The 23984-nt window shown below is 46.1% G+C and overlaps 3 protein-coding genes across 4 annotated transcripts in view; 1 reads left to right on the top strand and 2 right to left on the bottom strand.

The window, feature by feature from the left end:
* Positions 1–417: 417 nt before the first annotated feature.
* MICOS13 (mitochondrial contact site and cristae organizing system subunit 13) lies at positions 418–5705 on the bottom strand. Its single transcript, XM_027850827.1, has 4 exons — positions 5580–5705; positions 4163–4337; positions 3627–3678; positions 418–657 (listed from the first exon to the last, which is right to left on the bottom strand). The coding sequence occupies exons 1-4, from the start codon at positions 5606–5608 to the stop codon at positions 563–565; spliced, it is 351 nt and encodes a 116-aa protein (XP_027706628.1). The 5' UTR covers positions 5609–5705; the 3' UTR covers positions 418–562.
* Positions 5706–9853: 4148 nt separating this feature from the next.
* RPL36 (ribosomal protein L36) lies at positions 9854–13085 on the top strand. The gene is made up of 4 exons (XM_027850924.1): positions 9854–9961; positions 10144–10246; positions 12717–12851; positions 12945–13085. The coding sequence occupies exons 2-4, from the start codon at positions 10154–10156 to the stop codon at positions 13032–13034; spliced, it is 318 nt and encodes a 105-aa protein (XP_027706725.1). The 5' UTR covers positions 9854–9961; positions 10144–10153; the 3' UTR covers positions 13035–13085.
* Positions 13086–13631: 546 nt separating this feature from the next.
* The window catches only part of LONP1 (lon peptidase 1, mitochondrial), a 28333-nt gene continuing 17980 nt past the window's right edge, over positions 13632–23984 (bottom strand). For both annotated transcript variants that reach the window (XM_027850923.1, XM_027850922.1), the window contains exons 9-18: positions 22660–22798; positions 21410–21588; positions 19130–19217; positions 18050–18172; positions 17823–17939; positions 16613–16753; positions 16012–16177; positions 15008–15216; positions 14708–14872; positions 13632–14010 (exon numbers count right to left, since the gene is read on the bottom strand). In XM_027850923.1, coding sequence (XP_027706724.1) covers positions 13846–14010; positions 14708–14872; positions 15008–15216; positions 16012–16177; positions 16613–16753; positions 17823–17939; positions 18050–18172; positions 19130–19217; positions 21410–21588; positions 22660–22798 — 1492 coding nt within the window. In that variant the 3' untranslated portion in view covers positions 13632–13845. The remainder of the gene's footprint in view (positions 14011–14707; positions 14873–15007; positions 15217–16011; positions 16178–16612; positions 16754–17822; positions 17940–18049; positions 18173–19129; positions 19218–21409; positions 21589–22659; positions 22799–23984) is intronic.

The following is a 23984-nucleotide window of genomic DNA, read 5'->3' as shown; positions in this document are numbered from 1 at the left end:
CCTGGGGCTTCTCTGGGTCTTGATTCACCTGTGCAGTGAGGGGGCTGGGCTGGACTAGAGAAGTCTGTGCTCCTGTAACCACGCAGCAAGGAAGGCAAGGGCACCAACCAACTCTTTCCACCCGTTCCATTGTGGCAGGCGGCACAGAGGCAGTGGTTCCGTGGAGGTCCTTCTGGCTAGTGGCCAATGCCCAAGGGCTGGCCTGATACTTGTAGGAGAGAACCAACTGGCCACTGGCCAGGATTCCCAGGGGACTTAAAACTACCGCTGCCACCTCTGCCCAAGTTCCACCAAGCTGGGCATCCAGAAAGAAAAACACACGTGGGCACAAAAGAGAAGATGCCTGGCTTCTGAGGTTCCATGGGTCTCCCATCCCAACCATCAGGGACCTCACCAACCACACACGGGGCGAGGGAACGCGTTCTAAAGTCCTTTATTTGGGCAGGGCCTGGTCACAAGCTGCCCTCAGGAGAACAAACGTGGCACCACAGCTTTAGGCTCCTGAAACCCAAGCCCTCTTCACTACCACCCATGACAATGTGCCTGAGCCAAAGTCGGAGCTTCATTTCTGGCCCTTCAGGTAGTTCCAGGCTTCTCGACTGTACACCTGGATCGTTGAGGGGGCAGCGGACAGTGAGTCCATCAAGCTGTTGATACCTGCAGGGGAGGAAGCATTTGGTTACCCTGGGGATGGGGGGAGTCCCCAAGATTCCACTGAAAACCAGCCCACGGTAAGGAGGTCAGAAATGCCCCCTCACCGGTGTCCTCCAGTGAGGTTTCCAGCCTAGCTCCGCCTCTGATGGGGAGAGTGAGAGCTGTCCTGAGGACAGAGGGTTCTGGGTTGTAGAAGTTCAGAAAGTGCCCTGAGGCCCCCTCCCCAGGTCCCCTTAATAATATGTCTGAGGATTTCCCCAAGAATCTCCACATTTACACCTCTCAGAAAACTAGTGGTTTCAAGGCAGAGCCATTGAGCCAGGACCTCAGGGATCATTGGGTTATAGTCTAGAATTGACACGAGAGAAAGCTGAGCCCAAAAAAGGGAAGGGACCTGCACAAGATCACTCCTCCGTCAGCAACGGCTCCAGGGCAGGCATCTCTTCAGTCTAGAACGGGCCCTCCCTTAGTCTCAGCATTGTGGGATTTGGGGAACAAGGTCACATTCCCACCCTGCAGCAGAGGTGGTGAATGAGTGACTGCTGGATTTGGAGCCTGACGACCTGGGTTCAAAGCCCAGTGCCACCACTTATTAGCTAGCTATGTTATGCTTCCCCCCAGAAAGGGGCTTCTATCTGCCTTAATTTCTTCATCTGTGAAATGGGGATCTTTGTCCTGGCTGCCTCCCAGGGCACCACAGAAATGAGAGCTGTTATCTCTCACCCCCACAGCTTTTATGCCTTTGCTCCCTTCCATGTGTGGGGCAGAGCTGTCCGCACAGAGTGCAGCACGCAGGCTCGTCCTTGGCTCCCGTCTGCACCCATCTGGCTCCCTCTGCTCACTGTTCTCTGGGCCTCTGAGTACTCCTCGAAGCACGGTGACTGGACCTGGGTCTCTCAAGTGCCCTTTGCTTAGTAACCCCTGGGCTCCCAGAGCGAGGGAATCAGAGGAGCTAAAACTGGAAAGGCCCCCAGACATCACCCAGTCCCACCTCCCCATTTTAGAGATCACTAAACTGAGGCCTAGAAAGGTGAAGTCACTTGTCTAAAGTCACACAGATGCTAAGTCACAGAGCTGAGATTCAAACCCAGATCTTTGGACTCCAAATCATCAGTCTTCCTCATGGGGCAGAAGAAATCTTGGTCTCAAGGGAGATCCTACCCAGAACAATCACTCCACAAGCATTTCCAATGTACCTCATCTGAAACCCTAATGCTGCCCTGGCCAGGTCATCTGTTTTCATGGGTCCCTGTCTCCTCTCCTCTTCCCAAAGGGAATGCCATAGAACAGTTCACATCGCTACAATTCTTAAAGGTTGACAAATGGCCTTCTTCACAACAGCAGCCCTGCAAGGCAAGAACTACAAGTATGATTGTCCCCATTTTACTGATGCAGAAATCAAGGCTCAGATAGGGGAAATGAGGCCTGTGGCCGCATCATCTAGTAAATGATGGAGCTATGATTCAAACCCAGGCCTCCTGAATCCCAAGACCAGCCTCTTCTCACTATCCACACAGCACCTGCCCTTCTGCCCTGCTCGCTCCCCAGATAACGCAGGTTTGGCAGCAGGTTTCTCGGCCCCCTAATTTCTTGATCAACTGAGCCCTTGGCCTGCAGGTGTTATTATGTTTTTCTTAATGCCAAGTCAAAATCGGTCTTTGCAACGGCATTCACTCCGGCTGGGGCTGCTCTCCAGGGCCAAGAAACTCTGTGTAGTCCCCTTTACCCACAACAGCCTGTCTGCCAAATATTTAAAGACAGTTACATCCCCCTTAAATTATCTCTTCTCCAGGCTAGCTGTGCCCATTTCCTTCAACTGATTTTCCAAGCAGCCAAACTGAATTTTTTCAAAACTTTCCATAATTCAGACTTCTCTTCCCTCTCCCTTCCCGCTGACTTAGTGTCAATTAGTGAGGCCCCCCACACCACTAGATATGTGTTTTTATTTCCTTTAGTTCCCTACTGCCTCTAAAATAAGATATAAACCCCCCAGGGTGGCACGTAAAGTCCTTCACAATCAGCTTCCAACTCCTCTCTCTAGGCTTACTATTCATGGTTGCCCTCTTCACACACTCAACACTCCAGCCCGGCTGGTTTTCCTGCTGTTCCTCAAAGCCGGTATCTCACATCTCTCACCCCTGTGCCTTGCCTAAGCTGTCCCTTACCCCTGAACTGCAGTCCCTCTTCCCCTCTATCTCTCTGGGTCCCTGGCTCCCTTCCAAGCTCAGCTCAAGAGCCAGCTCCTAAGGCCTTTCCTAATTCCATCTCCCTCTCCCCCAGTGATCCCCACTAACTTTGTATACTTTATACATGTTTATTTCATGGGTGCTGTTTCCCTTGACAAAACATAAGCTCCTTATCAGTGCCTAGCATATAGTAGGCACTTAATAAATGCTTGTTGTTTGGCCTGCATTTGACTCCAAAACCAATCCCGTCAAAACTTAACAGCCACAAGGACTTTCCCCACTGAAGCCCATTCTACAGAACACGGTATTCCATGTTACTGGTTGGGGCTCCATCAAGTCAACCAGCCAAACAGCAAGGATTTGCCAATGATATACAAGAGAACTTTGAGTAAGTCCCTTCCCCTTTCTGGGCCTCATGTTCCCAATCCATAAAATGGGGCGGCACTGGACTAAATGATCTGAGGTCCCTTCTGGCTCTGACATTCCACAAGTGTCAGTGTTTGGAGAGTGGCTCAAATGCACCCTATTCTGTGTGAGGAGCCCATCACCCAGGGTTGATCCCATGGTTAGCCATATGGCCCTCTGCCCCTCTAATGCTGCCAATGCAGGGAGATCCTGGGGTGGACGGACCACCCCAGGGGAAAACTGAAGGGATGGCAAAGGGGCAGAAGGTGCTGGGATAGGTCTGGTGGTCCAGAGAGCAGGGCAGTGCCTGAACAGCAGCATTCTTCCTCAGCAGAAGGGACACTGCTGCAGACTCTTAGTAAGTAGAGTCCATGGTCCTACCTGAGTTCCAGCTGTCTCGAAGGTTAATGTTGAAATGTGGAGTGGATGGCAGCTGAGAAAAGAGGGAAAGGAGCATGAATCACATGCTCCAACATCAGACGCCCACCTCCCTGCTCTGCTGGGGGCCCTCCAGGATGCAATGAAACAGGTCTCAAAGTCAGAGGCTTGCTCTGAACCTGGATCCAGGACTTAATCTGATGGCCACAACGAGCCTGAAACCTGGCCTCAGACAGAGCCTGAATCACAACATGAAAGCCTTCAGTCATCAAGGGCTTAATGAAGTTCAGGTGAGAGTGCACAGGTAGCTCAGGCCAGCCTATCCTCACCCTGCCTGGCCCCACCCCCCCATCCCACTGACCAGAAAGGTCAGGAAAGTTACAATCAGAAAAAATGTTGAATTATTATTACCCTGTCCCAGGAAGAGCAGATACTTTCCCTCTTCCTAAAAGCTCATCTCCTCTGCCTGGGTCCATGAAGTTCTGGACCAATTCCCCACCCCTAACCTCCCCACCCAACCCCCAGACCCCCTGTGGTACCTCCAACCGGACGCCCATGTGCTTCGAAATTAAGTCTGTGTAACGGCTGAAGGCGACTGGGATTGCCTCCTGAGCCCTTAGTAGGGCAGCCTGACCCTGGTAACTTGGCCCCAGCAGCCCCTGATCGTAAACCAGGTATACGGACCCACCAGCCAAGCCAGCCTTGATGAAAAACCTGGGGGGTAGGGGAAGAGAAACTGTTTGGAAATGGTGGAAAAACCCTAGGCTCTAACCTAGATTCTAATATCAGTTTAATCACTGATTCCTTCTGCGACCCTTCCGCAAGGCCCTAAAACTGGGTCTCAATTGCCCCATTCGAAAACAAAACAAAACAAAAAACAAGGGGGGTGGGTTAGATCTTCCAGCTCATTTTTACCACCCTGAAAAGCACCCCTTCTCCACTGTTAGCGGAATCCCGGTCTTCCCTTCAAGGCCTGGCTAGGGTGACATCACTTTGGGGTGGTTTCTTCTCCTCCTCTACCCCCCATTGATCTGTCTACCTGTGTACTCTCCCTCCACCCCCACCTCGTGGAGGACAAGGGACTCTTGTCAACATCCCCCAGAGGTGAGCACACACTCACTCAAAGAAACTGTTCAGCAGGGAAGTGAATTCTAATTCTGGCAGTCCCATGGACCCTTCCCCATTCAAAAAGCTTGGTTCCCTAGAGTTCACAGATCTACAGTTGGAAGGGGAAGGGGGAGTAAGACGAGGAAAGCATCTAGTTTGACACCACCCCCCCTTTTAAGAGAAAATAGTAAACATTTCAGCTCGGCGCTTTTATCTAAAACACTGCGCTTTAAGGACTGCAAAGCACTTTACATAGGTTCGTTTAACTGAATCTTATCACTATTTTTATTATGGTACAACTTATTGGCACTGCTCCAGACTTTAAAAAACCCCTGCAGGCATGATGTCACCGGAGTCCCGCAGTAGCCCTGGGAGGTGGGTAATAATAAAACGAGTAATAGCACGCAATAGTACAGCGCTTCGAAGTTTGCGAAGCGCTTTACAAACACTATGCCGCTTTATCCCCACCGCCTGCCCTGGGAGGCGGGTGCTACCAGTGCCCCTATTTTGCAGATGGGCAGGCTCGGCCAGATGCTGCTAAAAGGATTTGCTCAGATCACAGGCCCACGCTCCCTAGCAGCCCCCGATTTCCAGACCAGGTCAATGAGGCTCAGAGAAATGAAGCGATTTCTGCGGGGTCGCCCAGCAGGTAAAAGGGTCACGGCCCCCAGCTGCGCTCGCGCTCGGCCCGGCCCGGCCCTTCCTGCCTTGTGCCGCCCCCGGCCCCGGCTGTCAGAAGGCCTACAAGGGTCCTCCCGGCCCGGCACCGCGTACACACTCAGGCCCAGCTCCCGGCAGGCCCGCCTCCCCCCACCCCGCGTGACTCGAGAAACGGGCGCGCGCGCTCACCCGAACACGGGCCACAGGCGGGAAGCCATGGTCGCCGAGCTCCGCTGCTCTGCGGCCACTCAAGGACACGGAGCTCCACCTGCCCGCCGGAGACCAGGTCCCCGCTGCGCCCGGGGCAGTCCCGGCACTGGAGAGCGCGAGCTCAGGACTCTGGGAGCTGTAGTACAGACCGCGGCCCCCAAGGGGGCATCTGGGAGATGTAGTCCCAGACGCCGGGAGCCCTCGCTAGGGTGTCTGGGAGTTGCAGTCTTTCTGTTCTCCTCTTCCTTCCTCTTGGGCCTCAGCTGCTAAGGAAGGTCCCTGGACTGGGCTGCAGAGCTGCAGCTGGCGCGATAGATGCTGCCTCAGACGTTTGCTAAATGTGTGACCTTAACTAACCTATTTCTGTCTCACTTTCCACTTTCTGGAAAAGAGGGATGAAGCCTTCCCAGTACAATCAGAGTGAAGCAAGGATGCCCATTATCACCTCCACTATTTAATACTGTACTAGAAATGTTAGCTATAGCACTAAGGGAAGAAAAAGGAATTAGAACAGGCAATGAGGAAACAAAACTATCACTCTTTGCAGAAGACATGATGTTACACTTAGAAAATCCTAGAGAATCAACTAAAAAACTACTTGAAATTATCCACAACTTTAGCAAAGTTGCAGGATACAAAATAAACCCACAGAAATCATCAGCATTTCCATATATTAACAACAAAGACCAGCAGCAAGAGCTAGAAAGATAAATTCCATTAAAATAACTGTAGACAATATAAAATACTTGGGAGTCTATCTGCCAAGATAAACCCAGGAACTATATGAACACAACTATAAAACACGTTTCCAACAAATAAAGTCAGACCTAAACAATTGGAAAATATAAATTGCTCATGAGGAGGCCGAGCCAATATAATAAAAATGACAATTCTCCCTAAATTAATCTATTTGTTCAGTGCCATGCCAATCAAACTATCAAAAAATTTATAGAACTAGAAAAAATAATAACAAAATTCATCTGGGAGAATAAAAGCTCAAGGATATCAAGGGAATCAATGAAAAAAAAATTCAAAAGAAGGTGGTCTAGCCCTACCAGATCTCACTGTCACAAAGCAGTAATTATCAAAACAATCTGGTACTGACTAAGAAATAAGAGTGGTGGATCAGTGGAATAGATTAGGTACAAATTACATTATTGTAACTAACCATAGTAATTTAATATATGATAAACCTAAAGGGCCAAGCTTTTGAAACAAAAACTCGTCATTTGACAAAAACTGGGAAAACTGGAAAACAGTATGGCAGAAACTAGGCATAGATCAGTGTCTCACACCATCTACCAAGATAAGGTCAAAATGACTTACACATAAAGGGTGAAACCATAAGCAAATTAAGAGAGCATGGAATAGTTTATGTCTGATTTATGGATAACAGAAGAATTTAGGACCAAAGAAGATATAGAGAGCATAACAAAATGTAAAATAGATAATTTTGATTATATAAAATTTAAAAGTTTTTACACAAACAAAGCCAATGTAGCCAAAATTATAAGGAAAGCAGAAAACTAGGGGAAATTTTTTTTTGGCAACAAGTATCTCTGATAAAGGCCTCATTTCTCAAATATATACAGAACTGAGTCAAATTTATAAAAAAACAAATCATTCCCCAATTCATAAATGGTCAAAGGATATGAACAGGCAGTTTTCAAAGAAATCAAAGCTATCTATAGTCATATGAAAAAAATGCTCTAAATCACTATTGATCAGAGAAATGCAAATTAAAACAACTCTGAGGCACCACCTCACACCTAGCAGAATGGCTAATATGACAAAAAAGGAAAATGTTGGATGTTGGAGGGAATGTTGGAAAACTGGGACACATGCACTGTTGGTAGAGTTATGAACTGATGCAACCATTCTGGAGAGCAATTTGGAACTGATGCCCAAAGGGCATACCTTTTGATCCAGCAATACCACTGCTGGGTCTATATCCCAAAGACACCCCAAGGACCTATTTGTACAAAAATATTTATAGCAGCTCTTTTTGTGGTAAGAATTGGAAATCGAAGGGATGCTCATCAATTGGGGAATGGCTAAACAAGTTGTGGAATATGATTGTAATGGAATATTATTCTGCTGTAAGAAATGACAAGCAGGATGATTTCACAAAAACCTGGAAAGACTTACATGAACTGATGTATAGTGAAGTGAACAGAACCAGGAGAGCACTGTACACAGTAACAGCAATATTGTTCGATGAAGAACTGTGAATGATTTAACTATTCTCAGCAATAAAATGATCCAAGAAAATCCCATTTATGTAGCACTTTAAAGTTTAAAAACTGTTTAATGTTTATTGCCTCATTTAAGCCTCTCAAGTTGAATTCTGTGAAGTTGGTGCTGTCATTCTTCCCATTTTACAGATGAGAAAACTCAGGTTGAAAGAGCTTGTGACTGGACCCTGGTAACACAAGTGGTAAGCATTTAAGGTAGGATTCAAATTCAGGTCTTCTTGATTCCAATTCTCATATTCAATCCACTGTACCACCTAGCCATCTCTAAGGTGTGGTTTTGTCCTTTTAGGTTCTGTGAAGGAAGCCTAGTAGCCAGGGGATCCTGAAGGGCCACAGAGCTGGGGACCACCTCTCTCCCACCATGCCCTGTATCCCATTTCTCCCCACTTCATATGATGGTATTTTCTAGATAGGGAAACTGAGTCCCAGGGATGGGAAGCTTCTTTGTTGTTGTTCAGTCATGTCTGACTCTTTGTGACCTCATTTGGGGTTTTCTTGGCAAAGATTCTGGAGTGCTTTTGCCATTTTTAACAGATGATGAAACTGAGGAAATGAGGCAAACAGGGTTAAATGACTTGCCCAGGGTCACACAGCTAATAGGCTGAGGTCAGTTTTGAACTTAGGTCCTCCTGACTCCAGGCCAAGTGCTCTATCCACTGCACCACATGGCTTCTTTACCCAAGATCAATAAGTCAATCTATCAACAAGCACTTATTAAGCTCCTTCTATATGCCAAGCTCTGGGTTAGGAACTGGGGATACAAATACAAAAAATGAAATGCTTCCTAACTGCACAGAGCTTACATTCATTCTAAAAAGAGAGACAACGAATACATATATAAGTGTAGGGATATGGGCTATTTCCTGTGATTTTATTGGCATTGGGAACTCCCAGGGGAGGAAACCTTATCTACTAAGGCAGGTGAACACCTTTCGAAATGCAGAGTTGGAGAGAGTAGACCTGTGGCAGAGAAGTGAATTTACCTGTCCTGGGTCACACAGGCAATGTGTGTCAAAGCAGAGACTACATATGAGTACAGATAAATCGGTAGAGGATAAATCTAAAGTAATTTAATAAGAGGGAAGGCACCTGAAGCTGAGGGGATCAGGAAAGGCTTAATGAAGAAGGTGACACTATAGCTGCCTCTTGAAGGGGGAGTGTATGAGGCTCAGGCACATTTAGGAAACTGTATCATGACTAGAAGAGCAAGAGGTCAACAATGGTTTTAAAATGCACAAGCATGTAATAGTAATACAATAAAAATAGGACCTAAATCTTCTCTAACAATGTAAAATTCAAAAAATGCATCATTTGGCGTGGAAATATGTTAAACTCAACAGAGAAACCAGCAGCGATTGGGAGGAGGGACCATTTGCAAGCAAAACAAATTTTCTGATCAAAGGGAGATTCAAAGGGGAAAAAATATATATACATATATAGATGGAGGGAGAGAGAGAGAGAAAGCGAGAGAGAGAGAGAGAGAGAGAGAGAGAGAGAGAGAAAGAGAGAGAGAGAGAGATCTAGAGTCTTAAGAGGCACTCATCATTTGGTGACTGGCTTATCAAATTATGGTTTATCAATATAACAGAATATTATTGCGCAGAGAATCCTGGGAAGCCCGCTATGACCCGATAACAGTGAGGTGAGCAGAACCAAGGAAATGGTTTATACAAGGACAACAACCTTGCAAAGAAAAAACACTTTGAAAAACTTAAGAATTTAAGAACATGAGCTATCATGTCTCCAGATGACGTTTGATGAAGCACGTTACCCATTTCCTGAGAGAGGTAACGATCTCAAGGTGTTGTGCAACTCAAAATACAACGGACGAACTAGTCAAGTTCACAGAAGTTGCAAACCCCGGCAAACCCAAAGACTCTATACGCATGTGCAAGGCGGAAAAGCCTCTGAGTTTTGGAATTCATGCTCCTGACGAGCTCCAGTAGGTGGCAGTCATCGGGTCGGCTAGAGCGTCCATCGAGTGGGGAGGGATAGTCTATCCTTCTTCACTCGTTGCCTCTGGAAGACCAGGAAGTGGAGGCTACAAATCCCAGAGTTCCACGCTCTCTCCTTCCTTCTGCTGTGGCTACTTTGGGCCTACAGTAGGTGAGCAGAGGGACCGACTGGGGAATCCGGCGCCATCCGCGGCCCAGACCGTTTCCCACCCCATTCCCGAAGGCAGCCCGAAGGGAGGGATGAGGGCTCTTGGGGTCTCGGGTCTAGGGAGGCGGGTGGGTGTCCAGGAGGCCTCAAGGAGCTCTCCGCGATTACTCTGTCTCCCTCTACAGCGCTGCAGCCATGGCCATCCGATACCCCATGGCCGTAGGCCTCAACAAGGGCCACAAAGTTACCAAAAACGTTTCCAAGCCGCGACACTGCCGCCGCCGTGGGGTGAGTCGAAAGCCGAGTCCGGCGAGCATGGGGGACGGGGAATGGTGCGGGGTGGGGGGCGGTGGGACTCTGTGGTTGTGCGCACGCGCAAGGGTGCCCTGGGTTTGCCGGGGGGCACGTGTCCTCGAGGGACCAGGCGCTGCCTGGAGCCCCCTGCCTCATGGTGGATTTGGGGCAAGCATTGGGGCAGGGTTGAGTGTATGGTGCTGGGAGTCAGTGCTCTTGCCCTGCTTAGCATTTCTCCGGCCCCAAGCTGAAACTCAACGATCGTGGCTTTAGAGCAGTAAGGGAGCGATCCTTTGGGACGGCTGATCCAGTCTTCTCCGTTTTACAAATGGAGCACTCGAGTCTCTCATGGAATAGCTATGGGTAGTTGGACCTGGCCTAACAATAATTTTCTCCCATTTCTGCCCCACTCTCCATGAACAGGCATTGTGGCAATGCCCAAACGGCATCCTTTGCCCCAGTGGACCGGGGTGGCCAGACAGACTCAATGCCCTTCCACCCAGTGAATGGGCTTTTTTAGTTGTTGCCTATAGTTTTCTCATGTTCTTAAAAAACTCTGTAGTGGGAGAAATAGGGAACCCGTAGAATAACCAGCCTTCTCGATTTGTTTTTGCTAAGCCTACAGAATCCGTGGTCTGGTCTGCTTTGTGTCTTGGCACATCTGGCGTTATATTGTTTGGTTTTTTTTACATTTATAACACTTCCCAGAAATATAATGGACTACATCAGTAAGTGGAAGTTTTAAGAGCAGAGTAGATGACTTTTTACTAATTCTTATTTCAAGTGGATGCTGTAGTAGGTAGTTTTGTACTCGTACATTTTAACTGTTAAGATTAATAAGATTTCCAGGATTATGTCTTAGTAGTTGTGTATTCTCCATCCTCCCCCTCCTTGCCTCCACAGAGCCAGAATGGTGTTCTTCATGTTCAGTGAATGAATTTCCTAGACCAGGTCTAGAACCTGTTGGTAATTTTTTAGGCCTTTCTGAATTTTTTGTTACACACTGATTAAGATATGCAAAATGCTTTCCTTCACAACAAGCCTGTGAAATAGGTAGTGTAAATTTTAGAGAAAGAAACTGAAGCTCTGAGGTTACTTGATCACAAAAGGATTCCAATTCAGTCAAATGTTCTAACCACTAGACCACCTTGTGCTTGGGGTAGTGGGGTCAGTCTGTACAGGTTAATTGCCTGGTGTTTCATTTCAATTTAACAAGCACTTGCTGTGTGCTCACTGTTAGTAGACAGCAAGAATACAAAGACAAAAATGATATTACGTGTCCTCAAGAGGCTTGTTTTATTGGGGGAAGCAGATGTGTACAGTATGTAAACCAGTCGTTGTTGGGGATGGGGTGGAACACTAGTAATAGAAAAATCATGGAAGGCCTTATGTAGAGAATAATCCCTGAGCTGTACTAGCTGTTCTCAATTTCTACAAAGGCTCAGAGCTGGAGTGTTGGAGGTGGGGGGTAGAGTACTTAAAACAGGAAGTAGGCCAGTTGGACTGGAACATTGAATTCAGGGAAAGAAGGGAATCTGTTTGAAAAGTTAGGATAGTGCCAGATTTAAAAGCCAAATGGGAGTTTCTATTTTGTCCTAGAATGCAAGAAGAGAACTACTGAAGCTCCTTGAGTAGGGGTCACTTCTGTGCATTAGGAATATCAATATGGGAGCTGTGTGGAAAATGGAATGAGATCACTAATGAGCATACTGTAATATAGGCCAAACAGAAGGTGATGATGAGGGTCTGAATTAGGCTGATGGCTACAAGTGAGAGAAAAGGGACAAGAGACACAAGAGGTGTTATGGTAGTAGAATTGACAACAATTGGCAGATGATCAGATGAGAGGGTAGTGAAGTTTGGGGGAGCCATAGATTTCACTGGTAAAGAGAATTCTGAAGGATTACCTTGGGGCCAGGTTGGTGTGGGACTGTGTGAGTAATCAGGGTCTGGTGGCCAAAAATCTCTTTATCAGCTACCCTTCCCTTGCAGGGACCTCTATAAGAGACAAGTTGGTGTAGAATATGTTGGTGATTACTCAAGGGGTAGCCCACCTTAGAGGTAGTATAGAGGCATTTTGGCATAGGAAAAAGCACTGAATTTTTGAGTTAATATATAGCTTCAATCTTGAGTCATAGGGATTTGAGGATTTAGAACTGGAAGAGACTTTACAATCCTCTAGCCCATTTTATATTCCAGAGGAAATTAAGGTCCAAAAAGAGAAATTACACCCTAAGGTTACCCAGTAATTAAGTAAGCTAGGATTAAGTAAGCATTTATTTACCTTGTTTTCAACGTAAATTCATTGATCGTTTATTTGTGGCCTTGATTCCCAAAATACAAAAATAAAGTATTCTGCTCTCCAGAGGTGAAAGTTCAGCCCCTGCCCTTCCCCAGGGAAAGTTATCTCTTGCATCTCATGGTAGTATTTTTGAAGCTTGATCAGATCTTTGTCTTTTAACAGCGTTTGACCAAACACACCAAGTTTGTGAGAGATATGATTCGGGAGGTATGTGGATTTGCCCCTTATGAGAGGCGGGCCATGGAATTGTTAAAGGTCTCCAAGGATAAGCGAGCGCTTAAGTTCATCAAAAAAAGGGTAGGTGTGAGTTTATGGAGGCAGCTTGGGGGGCTATGCAGAACATCCCCCTCTCTGATGTCTTTTTTTTTTTTTTTTTTTTTGGTGTGTTAGGTAGGAACTCACATCCGGGCCAAGAGGAAGAGAGAGGAGCTCAGCAACGTCCTAGCTGCCATGAGGAAGGCTGCTGCCAAGAAAGATTAAGCTGGACCCTGCCAACCTTCCCCACTTACCCAATAAAGATTTGACAAATAGGCTTGTGTTCTGGACTCAAATCTGTTGTGTTAGTGAACAAATATTTGTCAAGTACTTTTAAGAATTTGGGGAGGTGGGAAATAGAGAAAGCACTAGCCCTTGGTCTTTAGTAGCACAGTAGGTGGTAGGCAGAGTTCTGGACTTGGCATAAATTGGATTAAAATCCTGTTTTTGCCAGGGCTTGTTTTAAAGTGAGGTTTAAATGAATGGGTGAAAAGGAAAGATAAAACCTAAGAATTACATGAGCATAAGGATGGTGGTTTAAGGACAATGTCCTTTGGTGATCAAGGGCCTCAAGATGAGGTCCAAAACAAACATTTATTAAGTGCTTATTAGAGGCCAGACACCAGAGATACAAGAAATTGTCAAAGGAGTCCACTCCACCCTAAAAAAAGAGGCAATGAAAACAGAATAGGCTGTGGTCTCAATTTTCAGGGAAGAAATATTCAGATTGCCACTGGGGATTTTTGATGAGTGTGTGCCCCTACTACCTTTAGTTAGATAAACTGATGTGTTATAATCAAGAAAAACATGGCCAGACACCAGTACTGGAAATGATTTTTATCATAAATTACATTATCAAGCACAACAGGCCTTCTCTAAAATTGTTCTCTAAGCTATAATTTTGTATGAAACCATCATGAATGGGTTTCCTTGGCGGTCTAGCAGCATTACTGATCCTTAAAGCTTCTTGTCCATGTTGCCAACCTCTGAAATTTGTTTGGCGAAAACTCCTTGTCCCCCCTTACAGTCTGAAAGTTCATCGATCCAGAGTTTCCTTCTGGGGAAAAACTATGTCAGAGATCTCATTGTAGTGCTCCACAAAGTGTGTTTCCAGCCCTTCCGTGATGAAGCCTGCGAGGTCATAATAGTCCTTCTTGTTCTCTGCAGGCAGGATGATACAGGTGACTCCAGCTCTTTTGGCCTACAAGGGTAATGAACACAATCAGAAATAAGGCTCCCGATGGTAGCTTGCAGAAGCCACCCTGGCCAATTCAGGCTGGCACTTGGGTCTCTAATGCCCCAGACCCCAACAATAAGAGGCACCAACAAGAAGATAGGAGAGAAAGTAAGATGCAGAGGGCCTTGAATCTGGACACAATCCTTTAAGTGGTGTGGAACCAATGAATGCTGCTGAGCAGGAGGGAAAACAAGTATGAGTATTTGGTTTGGGCTTCTCTAGGGAGAGTACTGACATTGTCTTCTCATCTTTCCCCAACTATCTTGGCATAATAGGGCATGGGGGAATAACACCAACAAAAACTTGATGAATAAGCATGTAAATAAAAATGTTGGGTGAAAAGACATTGGGTTCTAACCCCACCACTGACACAAGATTTTGGAAGCTTTAAGGCCAGGAACTGATTTCTTGTTCTATCCAGAGGGCACTACATATTAAGTGCTTAGTACCTGTTGAATTAACTTCTTTGGGCCTCAGCTCCTTCCACTATTAAATGCCTAAAGGCAGAAGACTAAGCCAGATGACTTAGAGAAACAATGTTTGACTGTTCCCACAGGTAGTACAAGTAACATCCTCCACTTTACAGGGTCAGAGAAGGGAAGAGAGGTAATGAGAATGAAAACCAGAACTCGAATTCAGTCCAGCAGTCTCAAGCACTTACTGCAATGGTTTTCTCCTTAATGCCTCCCACAGGAAGGATCTTGCCAGTAAGGGACACCTCCCCTGTCATGGCCGTATTCTGCCGAATGGGCTGGTTCATGGCCAAGGACAGCAGTGCCGTGACAATGGTGCAGCCTGCACTGGGGCCATCCTTGGGGGTTGCACCCTATGAAGAAGAGGACAGGAGGCTTATGGGTTGGTGGCAAAGGTGGGCTCCTATCCCCCAACTGTTGGGATAAGGCAGGGTTTAGGGATTTGAAGACAAGAAGAGGTGGGGGTGCGGGATGGGCTGTATGCTTACCTCAGGCACATGGAGGTGGATGTGTGAAGTGAGCAGGAAATCATTGGATGGGTCCTTACGCATTAAGAATGCCCGGGCAAATGTGTACGCAATCCTGGCACTTTCTTTCATGACGTCCCCCAGCTGACCTGTCACCTCTATGCTCCCATCTTTGCCGTCTACCTCCTTGGGGCGCCGAGATGAGGTCTCGATGAACAAGGTAGAGCCTCCTGAAGCAGAAAAAGAGACCATCTGATCAGGCTCAGAGCTAAACACTGCTAGTTATGACCAGGCAGACATGTCCCAGCTGCATTAGGGGCATTCAGTGGTTTCCTACTATGGTTTGGTTTTGGACTTGACCTGTGTAATTTAATGGTACAGGAAAAACTCCCAGCAAGCCAACTCCCTTCAGGAGTGCAGATCCACTCTTAACTTGACAGCGGAGCTGACTGCACACAGCCCACCCAGCCTGATGTGCCCACCACACCTGGTTCACTCTTGCCTTATGAGCAGGCAATGCTCCTCCTCATTTCAAACCCCTCCCAGCCAACCTGGATCACGTGCTCTCTTGCCTCTCTCTGCTTATGCAGTTCCTGAGCCTTGTAATGAGCCTTACCTCATTACATCAATTCCTACTCATCTCTTTTTATTATTATTACTCTTTTTTTGTGAGGCAGTTGGGGTTAAGTGACTTGCCCAGAGTCACACAGCTAGTGAGTGTTATGTGTCTGAGGCTGGATTTGAACTCAGGTCCTCCTGACTCCAGGGCCGGTGCTCTACCCACTGTGCCACCTAGCTGCCCCCCCTACTCATCTCTTAAAGCCCAACTCCTACCATCTCTTCCAAGAAGCCTTCCTTGATTTACCCCTCCCACTTCAGACTTCACATCAGCTCTAATGATCATGACATGTATTATAATCACTTGTGTGTTCTACCCAAAGGATTCCACTTCCCTAATGCCTTTACACACAGCTGGCAGATCACAGGACTGTTACCCATCAGTCCCACCTCTTTCCCCACCTTACCCATGGCTGTCCATGCCAGACCCATGACCACGCCTGGTGGCGTCACTTCATACATGCGCTCCACAGTGAAAATGGGCTTCCCTACAAAGTCCTGTAGGTTCTCGGGTGTTATTTCCACAGACTCCATCTCCCCACTGACTAGTTTGTAGGCAGATTTTCTTAACATCTGGGGAAAGGGCAAAGGAGGAAGAATTTCACCAGTTAGTTTGACACAAATGTTATTAGATTGGGGGGCAGGGAGACAATTGGGAAGTCTGACTAGGTTAGTCCTCTGCTCAAGATACTTGTTAGCTCTACTGCCCCTAACCAAAAAAAAAAAAAAAAAAAAAAAAAAAAAGGAAGTCCTTTCTCCCCCTCTCCCTGCCACCCCCACCCCAACCCGTGCTCTGGTGCCCCCATGTGGGTGGTTCCTCCATGCTGGAATGTTCAGATGATCTCCCTTCTGGCCATTCTGTTCAGGGGTCAGCAGGCCCTCCTCCATGAGACCTTTCTTGACCCCTCGGTGGTACCCTGCTGTCTAAGATAAGGAGCTGTTCTGTTTCTGTCTGACACAGTAAGGGCTCGATCAATGCTGGCTGAATTGAACAACCTCAAGGCTCACCTTCTCCACCTGCTTCTGCAGGTTTCGGACGCCACTCTCTCGGCAATACTGCTTGATAAGAAGGGTCAACACGTCTGATGAGACTTTGGTCTTGCTTTCATCTAGACCACACAGGATTCGGGCCTGAGGGACCAGGTAACGCTGAAAGGAAAACCAACTCATCAATTTAATGTATGTGTTGGGGGAACAAGAAAGGGAAGAATCCATCTATCTCTTATACTTTTTCCCCCATTTCACTGCACATTGAGTTGGAAATTTATTATCCCTTTCTACCCAGTGCCGGAAACCCCCTCTATGCTGGTATTTTTCCCAAGTGGCCATTAGTGCTGCTGGTCACACACACTACCTTGAGATATCTGAAGACAGTAATGACAACTGGTGTCAAAGGGAGCAGTCAGTCTGGGGTTCAAGTAAAAAGCTTAATGCCTCAAACAGGAATGAAAGGTTTGTATTTCTACGGTGCTTCAAACTCTTAGTAACTCACACTTCCACAGTTTTGCTTTGCTCACAACAAACCTGTGAGAGAGTGCAAGTATTTCCGTTTTACATATGACAGAAAAGAGGCCACAGAGGTGAGGTGACCTGCCCAGGCCAACAGCTAGATAGGAATGTGTGGAAACAAAAACATTGGTACTCTGACTCCAGATCCAGTGCACTTTTCAGGACGATGCCAAAAACGACTAGTCAATCTTCAACCATCATGGAATGATCCTCTCATTTCACTGATACCTCAGCCTGGAACCTCAAGAGCTATCTAATCTAACTCATGTCCAAATAAATGAACCCTCTTGTACACCATCCCTGTTAAGTGGCTGGCTGGAAGATCTTCAGTGAGGGTGAACTCATGACTGAAATAGTTTGTCCCATTTCCTGGTAGTTCTAAGACAAATAACTCTATCCGTAAATAACAAATACCCAGCAAGATACATAGGTCTAGAACAGGATACAAAGTGACGGTGGTTAGATGAGGAAGAAGACCCTTAGAGGCAGCTTGGTGAAGTAGATAGTGATCACAAAACCTCATGCACTTCCCCACCCCGGGGTATTTAGAGAGAAAACTAGGCAGCTGTCATCTGGCAGGAGGTGGTGCCCCTGGGAGCTCCAACAGCCTAACACCCAAGGCCCCAGGAAAAACTGGTGGAAAAGACTATGGTTCCCACATCAGGCTGGGCAGGAAATAGGAAGAACAAAGGCTCAGAAATTCTCTCACCTCTGCAATGGCGAGTTTCTCCTCGGCCACATAGCCAGAGACGTTGATCATCTCCATCCTGTCTCTCAGGGGCTCAGGGATGGTTTCTATAACATTGGCTGTGCAGATGAATAGAACCTGGAGAAAGCCAAACCCATAAGGCAGAGGTACCCTGTACCAACCTAAGCACAGCCATGGCCATCAGGACTCAGTGGCCTGTGGCCCATGGTAGAAAGATAAATAAATACCTTGGACAGATCCACTGGGACATCTAGATAGTGGTCCAGGAAGTTAGAGTTTTGCTCTGGATCCAGAAGCTCTAGCAACGCAGAAGAGGGGTCTCCCTGGTAGCCCCGCCCAATCTTATCCACCTGCAGCACATTGTGGAAGATCTAGTTGGTACCTCTCTCCACATATGGGAAGCAGACTAAGATTTAGAACTGAAAGGAATACAGAGTATCTCGCCCAAACCCCTCAGCAGAGATGAGGACCCTGAAGCTCAAACAGCTTAGAGGACTTGCCTAAGATGACCAAAGTTAAGTGCTGGAGCCTGGACTCTACCAGACCTGTATTCTGACTGCTTGCCCCATGCCCCCACCCCCCCACCCCCTTCCCTGGCAATTATGCACAGGGGCTTAAACCACCTGCCTTCACTCTAACCATAACAAGGCAGGAGAGCAGTGCAAGCAGCTCAGAGACTCCAGGATCATTGGTGCCATTTCTGCTTTAAAATGGAGATACTAGGGATGTGAACCTTCTCAGCCTAGGGTGGCACCCAGGCCAGCTTGTCACTGAGGAACACCCCTCTCTACTGCCTTACCTTGATCCCTATTCCCTGCGTGGAAATCTCTGTCCATAACTGGCTGACGAGCCAGACCTTGGGCTTGTTTGAAAACCAAGGTTTCTAAGGCAACCTTTTGGATCTAAGTTACATCCCTTGTTATAACTCAATCTGGCACATGACCATCTACCCCAAGGGCTAACTGGGTACTGAGTTCCCTATTTCAAGAGGCGTATGAGGAAAGACTGCCCAACCTGAATAGACGAGCTCTTAGGAAATGATGGTGGTTCCTTTTCCATGGCCCTTAGAAAGTGTCACAACTGTCTATTAGTGAGGGACAACAGGGACTTAGAATTTGACCAAAAGTATTGGTGGTATGGTTACCACTCCAATTTTCACAGGCTTTTCCCACAGTTACTAAGCTGAACCTAGTGGAAAATGCATCCCTTGGGCACCTGGCTATTTTCACAGGCCCAACACAAGTATTCTGAGCAGGCTCCCCAGATGGGATAGAACAAATGCTTTCCAAGGGGGGCAGACACACGACCTCATCGATTAGAATCAAGGGGTTTTCCGTCTTAGTCTTTTTCAGACACTGGATGATCTTCCCTGGCATGGCCCCAACATATGTCCTCCTAGAAAAGAGAAGTCACAGCAAAGTGAAAATTTAAACAAAGGTTTGTTGAACTGAATTTCTGGGGGACATCAGGGAAATGGGTAAAGAGGAGCTCAAATGTGTCTCTCTTTTTAAACATTTCAAAGGACCATTTAATATACAAAGTAGGTCAAAACAAATGTTTCCAATATTATCCAGTTAACTCCTTAGCTGCTATAGGTCTGTATGGGTACTGAGTGTGCCTGAAGACAAGGTTAATTTTGTCTGTCATTGTCTCGGAGAGCCAGTCTGGGGGTAGCAGAAAAAACAGTGAAATCAGGAGCCCCAAGTTCAAATCCGAGTTCCCAAACTGGGGTACAGGAAGGCTATAAAGGAGTTGGGCCAACTCCTTTATAGCCTTCCTGTACTCCAGTTTCTTCTTTTCTGTAAATCTGAGATTTTTGCATTTCCTAACTCATGGGCTTGTAGGAGCAAAGTGCCTGGCAAATCTCAAAGCCTCTAAACACATGAAATGGTTGACAGTCACAGTAATAATGAAATCTCTTAAAAAGTCCTGTGTCTACCACAGGGCTCTCCTCGAGAAGACTTGAGATTTTTGGATGGTAGTTCATAAAAAATTTAATCCCACCACCCAAAGGTAATGGGACGACCTAAGCCAAATATCTCTTATGTAAATGTACTTTTAACATACAATATCCTGCAACATCAGCAGGAAGGATACTGTGAGAGAAGAATGAGGCTTCAAAAGGAAGCAACCTGTCCGAATCACAAGGCTGATAGAGGGCAACAGGGCAGAGATTCAGATTTTCTAAATTCAGGATCCCTTCCACTCCTCAACAAGCCTCTAATCCATGCACGGCCAAATTCAGAACTGAATCCACCCCTATTCCAGATGGGCAACAGCTACACAGTTAAACAGGGAACAGTCACGAAGTGGGAATTACCCCATTAAGGGTTTTTTCAAGGACTTTGCTTCAGTCATTCAACGATCAGTTGGGTAATTTCAAAGAGTTATTTTCCCACACCCTCTCAAAAGGCCATTATCAAACCAAAGGCCTTGGTTCTTTTATCATACATCAAGATGAGCCAGGACAAGCTTACTCTACCCTCTCAACTACCCATTCAGTCACTTCTTTGGGAGCAAAGAAGGCCAGAGCTGGAAGGGACTTTTAAGAGTCTCTTGGTCTTCTCTGTGTCCAGTGCCCCAACCCTCCTCTGACAGTCTGAAGCCTATGGATTCTCAGAGCACTGTTCTTAAATGCATAAAGGAAAACGCAGAGGATTACAAAAGAAATCAATTACATTAAATATGTCATCATAACTTTTTTTTTAAAAGCTCACAGACCCCAGGTTAAGAACTCCTGATCTAATTCAAGTCTCTCATTTTACTGATAGGAATCCGTAAGGTCACAGACTGACCTCTCTGTCAAAGCCCAGTTCAAGAATGCCAGGAAAATCCTCACCAAAGCCAAGGCTCAGTGCCCCAAACTCCACTGAATATCCTTTCCCTCAACAAGACTAGTAGTTCCTTAAGGGAACTTACATGAGGATCACAGGTTTAGATACAGACAGGACTTTAAACCTTCCCTAAGGTACAGCAGGCTGGGAATCTGAACTTCTGCCTTCTGACTCCAAACCCAGTGCCCTTCCCATTGTACGTACCACACTGCCTCTTTTCCATCCTTATCTGTGCTTCACAACACAGGCCTAGGCACCCAAGGTGGGCTCTCAACAAACACGTGTCTGACTTGACTAAACATGTGACAATAACTGTGGTTGACTAAGTGGGCTACCCATGAGTACTAATGCTATCTGCATGGAGGTCACTCAGACAAGGAAGACAGAACTCTTCACTGAGCTTCGAGTTCCCCAGCCCAGTGGCAGGGCTTTGTGGGGAACACAGAAGACAAGACAGACCTTGGACAAATCACCTTACCTTTCTGAGTCTGTTTCCTCACCTATAAAATCAAACAAGACAGATGACACCTCTGAGATCTGAATCTCATGAAAGCCTCAGCAAATAAGAAACCACCGTATCCAATCCAATCCTAATTGTTCACTGCAGACCACAAATGCCATAAGGGTTCAGAGGTTGGGAAGAACAATGAAGGCTTGAGGTGGAACAGGAGCTAAGCTTTGGAGAGATGGAATAGTTCGAACAAAGCTGTGTCTCCTCCGTGCCCTCACAAGCCCCAGGCCTGAGAGACTCACCTGTGTCCCTTGATTTCTGCCACATCAGTCATGCCTCCAACACTGAATCGGAAATATTCTCTATTCAAAGCTCTTGCAATGGAGCGAGCAATGCTTGTCTTGCCCACTCCAGGAGGACCATAGAAACAAAGGATCTTCCCTTGTGTTGATCCTCGGAGCTGGCTCACAGCAATAAATTCCTGAACACAGGAAGGAAGTATTATGGGTCAGGAATACTCAAACTTATACACACTACAACCAGGTACCCCATATCCCAAGACTGAAGTTATGGCAGAGAACTTGTGAACTCTGCTTAGGGTCATGTGCAAAACAGAGAGTACCCTGATTGCTTGACTCTCACACTCCCTCCAGGATACTTTCCATGATACTCATTCCCCTATACTTCAGCACCTATAGCATACAATCTAGCATTAAATTATATCTTATACTACCTTACATACTATTTTATATTCTTAGCATCTAACACATTGCTAAGCACATGGTAGGTGCTTAATAAACGCTTATTAGTCAAGTAAGATTCAATGTTATCAACTGAAATATTTGTAAAAAGTGCTTAGCACAGTGCCTAGCATATAACAGGTGCTATATAAATACTCATTGCCTTTCCTTCCCCTTATCAGTTGATGGACTGTATCGGGCTGACCACAGGAGGGGACAACGGGGCTCTGCCCACCCTTAATATGGACATTTTGCTGTTATTAAGGCAGAGTGCCACTGGTGACTCGAAATGAGTCTGCACTCCACTAAAACCTCCAGACTGTTTGTAAGGGAACTCTTGTCACACCACACCCTCCCCAATCCTGCACCTGTGAACTTGATTTTTTGAACCCAGTGTAGTTTACACGTATCTCTATTAATTTCCACCTTGTGAGATTCCACCCAAACAACACATTAGTTAAGCCTCCTGGATTCCTGTCAAATGTATTAAGTAAGTCAGCTATTCTGTCATCCAAGTCCTGACAACTCTCCTAGTGGCCTCCCTCCAACCCAATGATGACAAAACAACTCTTTGGGTCTAGTTACTCAATCAGTTATTTATCTACTTAACTGTACTATCACCTTGTCCTCAAGGATGGGCATGAGAGACTATGTTAAATGTTTTGCTGAAATCCAGGTATACTAAGTCTATGTCCCCCTCCTGAGTTTAGTAACCCTGTTAAAAAAAAAGAGAAGGAAATCAAGGTTCTAAAACTGGAGTCTGGGTCGGTGGCACAGTAGGAGGCTGCAGCGTACAGAAAAGATGAGCTTACCAAGATGCGTTTCTTGACGTCCTCCATGCCGTAATGATCTTCCTCCAGGACTTCCTTGGCTCGGACCAGATCCAGATTCTCATTGCTTTGTTTCCCCCAGGGTATGGAAGTCAACCAGTCTAAGTAATTTCGGGTGACACTGAATAATACACAAATCCAATGAATTAACTTTGACTTAACTGAAGAGTCTAAACCAGAGATATCGAATGCTAAATACTCCTCTGGGGCACCCCCATACCAATATCCTCAAATGCAGCCCTAACCAGATTAAAATGCAATTGGGAAATATTTAGCAAATATTTAGTAAAATAAATAAAAATACAATAGAACACAATGTTAATATGGTATTCTAAATCAATATGCAGCAAGAAGGTATTTTCAGTTTGACTTTGACATCATGGATCTCAACCATCCTCTGTGGTTCAATCAAACTGGTCTTCTTGCTGTTTTCGTACATGACCTTCCACTTCCTGTCTCCATGCCTTTGCATAGGCTGTCCCCCATGCCTGGAATGCCCTCTCTCTTTACCTTCGCCTTTCAAAATTCCTGGGTTTCCTTCAAAGCTCAGCTTAAAGCGTGCTGCCTCCTACAATACGTCTTTCCCAATCCATTCCCATCCCCACTATCCCATGCAAAAAATTATCTTTTATTTGCTTTCTGTGTGTCCTTATATGTGCACCTATTGTTTCTCTTGATAACATGTAAGCCCTTGGAGGACAGATACTGTTTTGATTTCTCCCTATCTCCAGTACAGAGTATGGCATGTGGCTGCTATGGAACAAAGGCTGGTTGATTTCTAGGATAGGAATGGAAGAGACCAGTTGTCTGTGACTCTTCCTCATGGCATGGGATGTCTCTGGGTCAGGCTGCTGCTGGGCTAGGATTTCAAATGGGCTGAGGGTCTGGGGCATTTTGCTTGTAGGCCAAGGGTACATTTGGGTTTAATGTATGGGAAAACTTCCTAACAATTAGAAAAGTGCCAATCCCTTGCTCAAGAAGCTTCAGTGGCTTCCTATCGCCTCTAGGATGAAAATACAGTTATCCCTTTCACATCTTGGGGGTTAGGAGCATGGCACCCCCACAACCTGGGAAATCTGCGTAAAATTTTTTGGCCCTTCCTTCATACCAGAGAAGCTGTCCGAACTTTTTTTTTTCTTTTATGGTGTGTTTACAGTACCTTATTGTAAAATTTGTGTTTATGTTACACAATACTATACAAATACTTTGTGTATTTTTGAGTTTCTAAACTTTTTGTGTCATCTGCTAGCCTTTGTGTATTGTCTATGGCTTCAACAAAACTCCCACTTAATTTCTTATGCTGACCC

This window comes from Vombatus ursinus, unplaced genomic scaffold (assembly GCF_900497805.2).
Source record: "Vombatus ursinus unplaced genomic scaffold, bare-nosed wombat genome assembly UNPS02009173.1, whole genome shotgun sequence".
Taxonomy (NCBI): Eukaryota; Metazoa; Chordata; class Mammalia; order Diprotodontia; family Vombatidae; genus Vombatus; species Vombatus ursinus.
Note: the sequence above shows the minus strand (reverse complement) of the source record. Positions and strands in the feature narration are given on the sequence as shown.

Coding starts and splice junctions, on each gene's coding strand:
- RPL36 (XM_027850924.1), top strand. CDS start 10,154: ATGGCCATCCGATACCCCATGGCCGTAGGCCTCAACAAGGGCCACAAA. Junction 10,247..12,716: donor GACACTGCCGCCGCCGTGGG/GTGAGTCGAAAG, acceptor GTCTTTTAACAG/CGTTTGACCAAACACACCAA. Junction 12,852..12,944: donor TTAAGTTCATCAAAAAAAGG/GTAGGTGTGAGT, acceptor TTGGTGTGTTAG/GTAGGAACTCACATCCGGGC.
- MICOS13 (XM_027850827.1), bottom strand. CDS start 5,608: ATGGCTTCCCGCCTGTGGCCCGTGTTCGG. Junction 4,338..5,579: donor CGCCTGTGGCCCGTGTTCGG/GTGAGCGCGCGC, acceptor CCTACCCCCCAG/GTTTTTCATCAAGGCTGGCT. Junction 658..3,626: donor TCGAGACAGCTGGAACTCAG/GTAGGACCATGG, acceptor CCTCCCCTGCAG/GTATCAACAGCTTGATGGAC.